The sequence below is a fragment of the Ceratotherium simum genome, chromosome 3 (assembly GCF_057802395.1).
Source record: "Ceratotherium simum simum isolate JZ-2026a chromosome 3, ASM5780239v1, whole genome shotgun sequence".
NCBI lineage: Eukaryota > Metazoa > Chordata > Mammalia > Perissodactyla > Rhinocerotidae > Ceratotherium > Ceratotherium simum.
This window is the reverse complement of record NC_141902.1, coordinates 37,496,222-37,508,816: the sequence shown is the minus strand read 5'-3', so window position 1 is coordinate 37,508,816 and position 12,595 is coordinate 37,496,222. Positions and strand designations below refer to the sequence as shown.

The 12,595-nt window shown below is 36.0% G+C and overlaps 1 protein-coding gene across 2 annotated transcripts in view; it reads right to left on the bottom strand.

The window, feature by feature from the left end:
• Positions 1-12,595, bottom strand: part of BUB1B (BUB1 mitotic checkpoint serine/threonine kinase B) — a 56,875-nt gene that overhangs the window by 31,449 nt on the left and 12,831 nt on the right. For both annotated transcript variants that reach the window (XM_004421406.3, XM_087425091.1), the window contains 3 exons: positions 11,132-11,191; positions 10,097-10,241; positions 5,992-6,188 (listed from right to left, as the gene is read on the bottom strand). In XM_004421406.3, the coding sequence (XP_004421463.2) occupies positions 5,992-6,188; positions 10,097-10,241; positions 11,132-11,191 (402 nt within the window). The remainder of the gene's footprint in view (positions 1-5,991; positions 6,189-10,096; positions 10,242-11,131; positions 11,192-12,595) is intronic.

The following is a 12,595-nucleotide window of genomic DNA, read 5'->3' as shown; positions in this document are numbered from 1 at the left end:
GCCATGGACTCACTCCTGAGCTATGCACGAACAGGGAAGACCCCAAGTGGCACAGAAAAGGTGTTTGGAACCGAACTGTGACATAAACCACTGCTCAAGTCCCAGACTAACTGCTGAGCAACACACACATGGGATAGACCCAAAGGTCTCAAAAATTGAATCAACACTAGAACACCACCCACATAAGATGAGAAAGAACTTGTGATATCTGAAGGTAGTTGCCTACTAAGATAAAAACATCAACATTCTCCAGAGAATATCAACCAACAGGACCAGAGTCTAATGACATAACATCAGGATAAATGTCCAGAATATAATCCAAAATTACTTGACACACAAAAAAACAGGAAAATGTGACCAATTCTCAAAGGAAAAGACAATCAACAGATACCAACATCAAGATGACCCAGGGGTTGGAGTTTTCAGACAGAAATTTTAAAGTAGCTGTTATAACAATGCTCCATGAGATAAAGGTAAAAACATTTGAAATGAATGGAAAGATAGAAGTTCTCAGCAGAGAAACAGAAACTATAAAAAAGAATCAAATGGAAATTTTAGACCTGAAAAACATAATATCTGAAATTAAAAAATTTACTGGATGGGGCTGGCCCAGCGGCACAGTGGTTAAGTTCATGCACTCCACTGCGGGAGCCTGGGGTTCACAGGTTCAGATCCCGGGCGCAGACCGACATACCACTTATCAAGCCATGCTGTGGTGGCGACCCATATAGAGGAAGATGGGCACGATGTTAGCCCAGGGCCAATCTTCCTCAGCAAAAAGAGGGGGATTGGCAACAGATGTTAGCTCAGGGCTAATCCTCTTCAGAGGAAAAAAAAAATTTACTGGATGGTAAATTTACAAGATCAGAATAAAGATGGCTGAGGAAAGAGTAAATGACCTGAAGGCAAATCAATAGAAATTGGCTACTATGAAGAACAGAAAGAAAAAAGGTTAAAAATTTTCTAAAAATGACCAGAGCTTCAGGGACCTGTGGAATAATACCAAAAGGTCTAACATATGTGTAACTGAAGTCCTAGAAGAAAAGAAAGACATAGGTGCAGAAAAGTATTGTAAAAATAAGGCTGAAAACTTTTCAAATTTTGTGAAAGGCATACATTTACAAATTCAAAAGGCCCAGGGTCTGGCCTGGTGGCGTAGCGGTTAAGCTTGCACATTCTCCTTTGGCAGCCTGGGGTTTGCTAGTTCGGATCCTGGGCACGGACCTACTCACTGCTCATCAAGCCATGCTGAGGTGGCATCCCACATAGAAGAACTAGAAGGACCTACAACTAGGATATACAACTATGTACTGGGGCTTTGGGGAACAAAAAAAGAAAAAGAGGAAGATTGGCAACAGACGTTAGCTCAGGGCCAATCTTCCTCAAAAAAAAAAAAAAAGGCCCAGTAAACCCCAAATAGATTAAATGCAAAGGTAATCACCCTAGACACATCACAATAAAACTGCTGAAAACCAATGTTAAAGAGAAAAATCTTAACTGCACCCAGAGAAAATCAACATATTACATATAGGGGAGGAACCATTCAAATAACTACAGATTTCTCATCAGAAACCAGAAGATAGCAGAACAACATCTTTAAAGTGCTGAAAGAAAAGAATCATTGACCCAGAATTCTACATCCAGTGAAAATATCTTTCAGGAGTGAAGAGGAAATGAACACATTCTCAGATGAAGCAAAACTAAGGGAATTTATTGGCTAAGCCTTACTCTAAATGAATGGCTAAAAAAAATCCTCTTTAGGCTGAAGGGAAATGATACTGAGGAGAATCTGGAACTTCAGGAATGGAGAAAGAACAGAAATGGTAAACACAAAACACTTTTTCTCCTACATTCTTTAAAATATGTATGGCTGTTGAAAGCAAAAATTATAACATTGTCTGGGGGATTTTCAATGTATGTAGATGTAATACATATGACAAGTATACTAAAAATATAGGGAAGATAAAGGGACCTATATGGTTATAAAGCTTCCATATTTTACTTGAAATGGTAAAATATCAACTCTAAGTAGACTGTCAAAGGTGAGCTATATGTATTATATGCCCTAGAGCAACCACTAAAAAAAATAAGACAAAAAAGCCAATAAAATAAATTAAAATGAGATACTAAAAAATATTCAAATAATCCAAAAGAAGGCAGGAAAGGGGCAACAGGGGAACAAAAGACAGAGAAGTGAAAACAAATAAAAAATAGTAAATCTAAATCCAACAAAATTAATAATTACACTAAGTGTTCTAAATATACCATACAAAAGATATTGTGAGAGCTGAGAAAAAAACAAGACCCAACTATTTGCTGTGTATAAGAAACCCACTCTAAATATAAAGACATAGACAGGTTAAAAGTAAAAGGAAATCCACCCAAAAACCTGTTACAAGAACGTTTGTAGCAGCATTATTTCATAATAGCCAAAAAGTGGAAATAACCTAAATGCCCATTAACTGATGAATGGATAAACAAAATGTGGTATATCCATAGAATGGCATATTATTCAGCAATAAAATGGAATGAAATACTGATATATGCTGCAACTATGTTCATCTAAGATGAACCTTGAAAACATTATGCTAAGTGAAAAAAGCCAGTTACAAAAGACCACATAATATAGGATTCCATTTATGTGCAATGTCCAGTATAGGCAAATCCTGAGAGAGAAAGCAGATTAGTGGTTGCCTGGAACTGGGGTGGGTGGGAATGAAGAGTGAATGCTAATGAGTATGAGGTTCATTTTCGGGTGTTAAAAATGTTCTAAAATTAGACTGTGGTGATGGTTGCACAACTCTAAAGCTATTAAAAAAAGTAAAGAAAGGAAAAAGATATATCATGCAAACAAAAAAAGCTGAAGTGGCTGTATTAATATCAGACCAAGTAGACTTCAGAACGAGTATGACCAGAGAGAAAGATGAACATTATATAATGATAACAGGATCAATTCTCTCAGTGTGTATGCATCCCACAACAGAACTTCAAAATATATGAAGCAAAACTGATGGGACTGAAAGAAGAAACAGATAAATTCCCAATAAAAGAGACTTCTAAATTCCTCTCTGATTAACTGATAGAACAAGCAGACAGAATGGGGCCGGCCCGGTGGCGCAGCAGTTAAGTGAGTGCACTCCACTGCAGTGGCCCGGGGTTTGGATCCCAGGAGTGCACTGAGGCACATCTTGTCAAGCCATGCCGTGGCGGCGTCCCATATAAAGTGGAGGAAGATGGGCACAGATGTTAGTCCAAGGCCAGTCTTCCTCAGCAAAAAGAGGAGGATTCGCGACAGATGTTAGCTCAGGGCTGATCTTCCTCACAAAATAAATAAATAAATAAAAATAAAAATAAAAAAGAACAAGCAGACAGAAGATCAGCAAGGAAACAGAAGACCAGAACAGACTACCAATCAATTTGACCTAAATGGCATTTATAGAACATTCCACTCCCAAACAGCAGAAAACACATATTTTTCAAGTGTACATAGAACATTCACCATAATAGACTATATTCTGGGCCATAAAAAGAACCTTAATAAATTGGAAAGAATTAAAACCATACAAATTATGTTCTCTGATCATAATGGAATTAAATTGGAAATCAGTAACAGGGAGATACCTGAAAAATCTCTCAACATTTCCTAATTAAATAATACACATCTAAATAACCCATAGATCAAAAGGAAGACATAAAGAAAATTAGAAAATATTTTGACCTGAATGAAAATGAAAATACAATATTACACATTAAAACTTGTGGGATACAGCTAAAGCAGTGCTTAGAAGGAAATTTTTTATATTAGAAAAGAAACGTCTAGAATCAGTGATCTAAGGTGTCACCTTAAACTAGAAAAAGAGGAGCAAGTTAAACCCAAAGCAAGCACAAAGGAAATAATAAAGAGCAGAGATTAATAAAATTAACAACAGAAAATCAGTTAAGAGAAAAAACAATAAAACCAAAGATCAATAAAATCTAAACTTCTAGCCAGACTGAGAGAAAAAAAGAGAAGATACAAATTATCAACATCAGGAGTGAAAGAGGGGAGATCACTACATAACCTACAGACATTAAAAGGATAATAAAGGAATACTATGAACAACTCTATGACCATAAACTCATCAACTTAGATGAAATGGACCAATTCCTTGAAAGACAAAAACTACCAAAGCTCACTCAAAGAAATCAAACACCAAAATAAACGCAGAAATATACAGTAGTCCCCCCTTATCCGTGGGGGCTATGTTCCAAGACCCCCCAGTGGATGCCTGAAACTGTGGATAATACCAAACCCTATATATTCTATGGTTTTTCCTATAAATACATATTTGATGTGTGACAGTAAAACTAGCATGAATTTCTTTTTTCTTCTTCACAATTTCATGGATAGAAGATTCGTTCTTACCGTAGATCTTAGCAACCTCAGCATATGATTTTTTTCTTTCCTTATTAAGTAGAGAACTTTCACCTTTTCACTTAAAGGAAGCACTTTACGGCTTCTCTTTGGCATATCTGAATTGCCAGCATCACTACTCTTGCACTTGGGGGTCATTATTAAGTAAAATAAGGGTTACTTGAACACAAGCACTGTGATACGGGGACAGTCGATCTGATAACTCAGAGGGCTACTAAGTGACTAACGGGCAGATAGCATATACAGCGTGGACACGCTGGATAAAGGGATGATTCACATCCCAGGTGGGATGGAGTGGGATGGCATGAAATTTCATCATGCTACTCAGAATGGTGCGCAATTTAAAACTTATAAATTGTTTACTTCTGGAATTTTCCATTGAATATTTTCGGACCACTGTTGACTGCAGGTAATCGAAACTGTGGAGAGCAAAACTGCAGATAAGGGAGGACTACTGTACCATGTTCATGCACAGTACTAATCAAAATCCCAGAAAGCTGATTCTAAAATATATACAGCAAGTCAAAGGAACTCAAAGAGCTAAAAAGAACAAAAAGTCTTCTAAAAAGTTAGAGGACTCATATTACCTGATTTCCAGACTTACTATAGCGCTACAGCAATCTAGATAGTGTGGTATACACTAATGAACAGATACATAGATCAAGAGAACAAAATGGAGTAACAGAAATAAACCCACACAAATAACAATCAACTGATTTTTGACAAAGGTGCAAAGGCAATTGAATGCAGAAAGTCTTTTCAACAAGTGACACAGGAACAAATGGAGTTTCATATGCAAAAACAAAAAGAACCTTGACCCATACCTTCTACAAAAATTAACTCAAAACAGACCACAAATCTAAATGTAAAAAGTAGAACTATAAAACTTCAAGATGAAAATACAGAAAATCTTTGTGACCTTCGGCTAGACAAAGAGTTCTCAGATATACCAAAAGCACAATCAATACAACAAACTGATGTTAGATCTCTTCAAAATTAAAAACTTTTGTTCTATAAAAGATACTGTTAAAAAGAATGAATAGACCAGACTTAAGCTAGGAGAAAAGATTACAAATCACATATCTGACAAAAGACATATTCAGAATATATAAAGAACACCTACAACTCAAATGCATTATGCTAAATGAAAGCAGCCAGAAGCAAAAGGCAACATACTGCATGATTCCATTTATATGACATTATGGAAAAGGCAAAACTATATGGTTGGAGAATAGATCAGTGGCTGCCAGGGGCTGGGAGTGAGAGTAGGTGTTGACTACAAAGGGACAGCATGAGGGAATGGAACTATCCCTCACGAAGTGATAGAACTATCCTCTGTCTTGATCAAGGTAATGATTACACGTCTCTACTCATTTGTGAAAACTTACAGAACCATACACCAGAGTGGATTTTATTGTATGTTAAATAAAAAATATTTAAATATGTCTTTTAAAAAATTGAATAGTAACTAAGTAAACTTGCCAATCCATGGAGAGTACTTTATTCAGATGCAAAAACGACCATTTATCTCTACTGAGTTTTAAAGAGCTAAGACAAGCTCCAGAGAAGCAGTTTACCGGTGCTGGGACTGCAGTCTTTCCAGGGGTTCAGCCTTCTTTTGAATCCCTTCCTGAAATATCATATCTGCTTTCTTAAAGTTTTCTCTAGCTTCATATTCTTCAGCCCATGAGATATAGAACTGAGCAAGTGAAACGCCAATACCTTGGTTGTATAAATAACTGTACATATCCAAAGGCTCATTGCATAAATGTCCCTGTAACAAATTAAAAGCATGAACAGTTAACCAATTTGTATTCACTTATTGAGTGTCTATTATGTGCCAAACAGTCATTGGAGATACCATATGGAGATTTTGCATTGAAAAAAATGTTATCTATTATAATACAATGTTATAAGAACTATACTGGGAGGACCTAAAAAGTAGACAAAAGTAAGAGATTAATTTGTAAGAAAAAGGGATGGGGAGGAAAGACATCAAGAAGGTATGACATTTGAGTGTGGCCTTGAAGGAGGAACAGACCTGCATCAGGTAGAGAATGGGAAAGGAAGGGCATTCTAAAAAGAAAATAGCATAAGCAAAGATAGAGAAGACTAAAAGTTGGCAGGGGGCGGGGCAGGCCGGGGGGTGGGGGTGCAGGCAAAACATGAGTTTGGAAAGAAAGGTGTGACAGGTCTTGAATGTCAAGCTAATCAATTTTAAATTTACCTGATAGTCAATGCATGTGTATTGGGATGGGAGAGTATAAGCAAAAGAACGACATGAAAAAATCTGTATTTTAGAAGGGACTTTATAAGACCACATACAGTGCAGATAATTCTAGTAGCAAGAAGTGGGGGGGAGAGGAGGGGAAAATCGCTAAAAATCCTGCACCATTAACAGTTTGATATATTCTCTTCAGTCTTTTTTTCCTTAAGAAAAAAAAAGGAACATATTATATCATTTTACACAGGATAAAAGGATTTTTATCATTTATAAAGTTTTAATCATAATAAAATTTGCTTTTATTCCACTTACCAGTACATCATTCATTTTCCCATGGTGCTGCTTACTCTTCACTATTATTTTTAAATGGATGAATAATGTTGCATCTAGTAGATCGTCCATCATTTAACTATTTCTCTACTTTTTGGATAAACAACTTCTAATTTTACCCAATTATAAATAATTCTATAATAAATATCTTCATGCATACGACCTTTCACGTTTTACATTACTCCCTTAAGATAAATTCTTAGAAGTAAGAACTATGTTAAAAAGTAACAAATTGCTTTCTAAGAGGGTTGTACAAATTTAAAATGCTAGTAGTAATTTCCAAATACTAATTTCACAGAAAATACTTATTTTTAAAAGTTTCTAATTTCATATAAAAATGGCATTTCAGTGTTCTAATTAGGAGTTCTTTTACTACTAGGGAGGCTAACATTTTCTCCTGTTTATTTACTAGACATATTTTCTTTCATATCTGTCTGTCCCTGATTGTCTAGCCTAGGTTAAGTTCTCCTTGTATGTATACCCATACAACTCAATACTTTTCTCTCTTTCGCTTTTGTTACACTTTCAATTAGTTGTGTAACATCTGTCTTCCCCAATAAACTAAGCTCCACAAAGGCAGAAAACATTGCTATGTACTATATGCCAGTCCCTAGCCAGGCTCTGGTAGAAAAAGGTTGAATAAATGAAATGCTCCATTTATATTTTTGACAAAAACAATTAGTATTTTATAGTTTAATTTTGCAGTAATTCAGTAAATGGGTTTTTCTGGTTATCCAAATTGGTGATGTTTTCCCATATGTGATGGTGTTTCAAGCAGTTATAATTCTGAATGTGTTACCAGTATAAGATCCAGTCCTTGATATCTGTTACTACATAAATAAAGCTTAACATTTACTTTACTTCGTTAATGGCTTTCTGAATAGCTCTGGTGCAGCATGGGACAGCCAATAAAGATCAGGTTATTAGAGAGTGCTGAACAAGAGCGCTTAAGAAATAACATAAATAAAAGGACAACATAGATTAATAGATCCAAAAGTTAAACAAATCTTTTTGGTAACCCCTAAAAAGCCAAACTAAAACAATTTTACACTTTTAATTAAAAATACTGGATATCTTCTGAAAACAAATTTTTCCTTTAGCTAGATTGTAGCTATCCCTTATAAAAATAATTCTGACTGCAGAAATTTTTCCGCAAAGCAAAAGAAAGGAGTAGTATGAGGAACCCATCTATTATTACTCCTCTTGACCATCCCATAAAGAAAAAAATAGCAAAAGTTTAATATGCACTCTGTTATCCACGCACAAAATTCAGATTATTGCTGATCATTTGAATCTGAGGGTTGTCTAGATCAGTAATTCTCAGATTAACTATGATGAAGGGGCAAGTTTGGGGGTGTGTGTGTGTGTTTTAAGTTTCCATTCCATTGTTGACTGATATTTTTAAAAACTACAAAAAAAAAATAGAAGTTACTAGAAAAAAGATGATGCACTTTGATGTTGTGGCAATGCCAAATTGTTAACAAAATTTCTAAATGCTTACTCTCAATTTTTGTACTTATCTTGAACAGTCTGCAGACCATTCTTTTAATAGCACTGGTCTAGACTACACTTTTTACTTTATGATATTGTCATTGCTCTTCAGTACCAGCACCAGGTTAGTGCCAGTGAACAGAAAAATTATTCCAATTAATTGTTACTTTTAATAGCTCCAATTAAATGTAATCTAGAATCCTGGGATTAAAAGTGACTTTAGAGGTTTATGTAGTCCAACTTTTTAATAAATCACATATAAGAATATTATTTAGGATAATTAAATACGATAGACTGAAGAACAAAATCCATTAGTATACCAGCAGGAACCATAGTCTCCACGATAACAAATCTATTTAGCATTTTTTGGGTGCCATCTTTGGTATAAATTCCTGTAACTAATATCCCTAAGGTAATTTCTCCAACTTGTCAATAAGGATGCCAAGATATGTCAAATATTCTGTGGAAATCAAGATACATTATGCCTTAAGGATTCACCTAATTTCCCATGTTAGTAACTATTTGAAGTTTAAGATAAGCTCTCCTCAAGAGATATATTTTAGCCAGATATTTTATCAATTTCAAATGGCAATATTTTATCATGTTACAATGGTTGTTGTAAATATTCTATTATTTAGAATTATCTAATCTGTTATCTAATTACTATTTTTTATATTTTTAAAAATTTATTTTATTTTTTATAAGTAATTATTCATTATATAATTATCTATTATCTAACATTCTATTCTAAATATTTATCACTTTTTCTCATCTCTTTTAGGATAAAAGCAATGAAATTAACGTCTAAGAAACTCTGGTCATTATTTTTTATGAAGATGTTTTCATAAAAAAATCCTTGGGGCTGGCACAGTGGCATAGTGGTTAAGTTCACACGCTCCACTTTGGCAGCCCAGGGTTTACAGGTTCGGATCCCGGGTGCGGACCTACGCACCACTTATCAAGCCATGCTGTGGCAGGTGTCCCACGTATAAAGTAGAGGAAGATGGGCATGGACATTAGCCCAGCGCCAATCTTCCTCAGCAAAAAGAGGATTGGCAGCGGATATTAGCTCAGGGCTAACCTTCTTCACACACACACACACACACACACAAAAATCCTCAAGAGTGGTCTAGGAATAAAAGAATTACATGTCAAGTGAGAAGTACAAAGTGGTCAGGCAGATATTTTTGGATGTAGCAACATAGTAGGTAATAGAAGCCCAAAGACAGATGAAGAATTAAACACATTTTTTTATGGTAATGATTCTCAAAAAGGGGAGAAAAGGATACCAGAGTCATCTACAAAATCTTTTTCTCAAACAATTGTACTACTGCCATGTGTTGGCTCCTACATATCCTCTTCCAATACAGTTGAATGGCCCAGTTATGTTTAAAATAACCCACTCCCATGGAGAGGTATACAGGACTTATGATCACTTTTAAAGGAGTAAAAAAACTTGATATTAAAATCTATCTTTAAAGTAGAACCTAATTTAACAAATACTGAGTATTTATTAAATGTTCAGTATCTACTAAATGGCTCAGGTTTTGCCATTTTTTGGTGTACCAGCTACCTCTAGAGAAATACTCTTGGTTTAATATTTTAACCAAATATTTCTCAGATTGAGCAAGACTTACCAATTTAAGCCAGAGACTGAGAAACCGAGGATCACTATAATACCGTTTTTCTCCTTGTAGTGCTTCCACAGCTCTTTCTAATAATGTTGACATATTACTCTCCTTCCCACCCTGAGGATAGTTCTGCTCTGTCCAGTTAATATACCTGAATGGGAAGAAAAGGAAAAGAATATTTTTAAAGTTTAACGTTGTAGGGCCTGGGCCTTGCTTGCTCAGCAAGAGCCCACAAGCCCATTGCAACCATGTGTCCTTCCGGCTCTCTTCTGGGCAGGACGCCCAGCTGCTGGGATTTGTAACAATCTAGGGCCTGGCCAGCCTGGATCTTACCTTATCTCACTGAAAGAACATCACATCTTAAAGGGATATAAAGCCCCTGCACGTGAACTACGGTTCCTGGGAACACTGGATGTACCTGAGACAGCTCCTCTTGGTAAGCATATAGCCTTTGTGTCCCCTGCCTATATAAGAAACCCCCTCCCCGCCCCCGGTTGCGGGTGCATGTTGCTGTCCAGCTGGCCACCACTGGACCTCCCTGTAAGTAACTCCCAATAAATCTATATGTCTCGTTTGCTGTCTCTGGGTCTTTTCTTTGGTCTCTCTGCAACCTTTCCCACGCTGCTCACCCAACTAGGTGTGCGGCCAGACAAACGTGTACTGTTGTTCCTGCTCTGAGACCCATTCTGGAATTTTTTAAGCAGAAATGTCTAATATATTGAAAGGATGTTTATTTAAATGTTCTCAATGTCATGCCCTAAGGCTGTATCCCTGAAACTTTTCCAAGTATAGCTAACATGTACCTCTGGGAAATAATAGGGATGGGGAGAGAAGGGTGTAGCTCATAGTTTCACGCCAAAAACTTGAAATTTCTTCAGTCCTGAACACCTCAGGAAGATACACTGATTATTCTGTCTCTGTGTCCCCAAGACACCACTTTCTACTCTGACACACTGCTCCATATACCTCAGTTTGAGAAGTGTGGCCATAAGGACTCATCTGTTAAGTTTCTATTGCCCTTGTTAAATAAAAAAGACCCACCTATCCCAAACATCCAGAGGGTCATTTCCAGTGTAAAATCGAATTTCAGATTCAAATGCCCTGAAATTTAAACAGAAAATGTTAGTGTAAGCAATAGTGATTAACAGCCAAATGAACAAGTATCACCTCCATTTTTATTCACTTATTTAGTGTTTAGTATCAATCTAGATAACTTCACTGGAGTTTGAGGGTTTGTTAAACAGAAAGAAAAAGAATAGAAATAATTAGGCTTCTGCCTGATAACATAACAGGAGGGACAAAACATGTAGAAACTAGAGAAACAAATTCCAAGACAACATAGAAAAGCAGTTTAAAGCTCTGGAACAAGACTCCCTAGGGTCAAATGCAGCTCTACTAATCACTAGCTGAGTGACACTGGACAAGCTATTTAAACTCTGTTTTCAGTTTCCTCATTTGTAAAATGGGGATAATAATAGTACCTATCTTATTAGGTTGATTAGTCTTAAGTGTAAAGTGTTTAGAAATAGTAAGCACTCAATAAATGATAGCTATTATTTTATATGTATACGGTAGTATTGAACAAACTAAACACATACACAAATATATAGAAATAAGAATCTTAAAGTTAAAGAAAAATTCCACAGGTAACATTAGTCAGAGAAGAATAATACCATATATAATTTGGGGAGTACTTCAAAAAAAGTGTAAAATATGACTCTATAAAGAGCCAGAAGGGGCCAGCCTGGTGGCATAGCGGTTAAGTTCGTGCGTTCCACTTCGGCAGCCTGGGGTTCGCCAGTTCGGATCCTGAGCAGACCTACTCACTACTCATCAAGCCATGCTGAGGTGGTGTCCCATATAGCAGAACTAGAAGGACCTACAACCAGGACATACAACTATGTACTGGGGCTTCAGGGAGGAAAAAAAAACAGAGAAAAAAAAAAAGAGGCAAAAAAAAGAGGCAACAGATGTTAGCTCAGGGCCAATCTTCCTCAAAAAAAAAAAAAAAAGCTAGGAAAGGTAGAGGGTTAAGATTGAACAGTTAGAACAGAGAGGAAATACTGGATAATAAACCACAATTCAGAGCAATGATTAGTCAATAAAAACTATATAAGGCATTATGTCTGATATAAAGAATAATAAAATAGTCCCTGACACAAATAATTTATACTCTAATAAGAAAGAGTACATAAATGAAAAATTAACTAACAATACAAAGCAGTATAGTATATTACAGCTGCCAAAAATGGATAGTAAACACTTTCCAAGAATGGAAGTCAAATGGAGCAGCCTCAGAAGGTGGGACTCTGAAGGGACCATAAGATTCGAAAGAAAGAGTTTTCCAAGAGAGAGGGAAATAAGTATTGAATAAAGTTTGAAAGTGGGAGAGGTTATCCAGAGGAAACTGAGCTATAACATAAAGTCAGTATTGGGAATAAATGGAGATATCTGGAGAAGTAAGAAGGGCATGCTTTAAATATAAATTTAAAGACCTTGGATTCC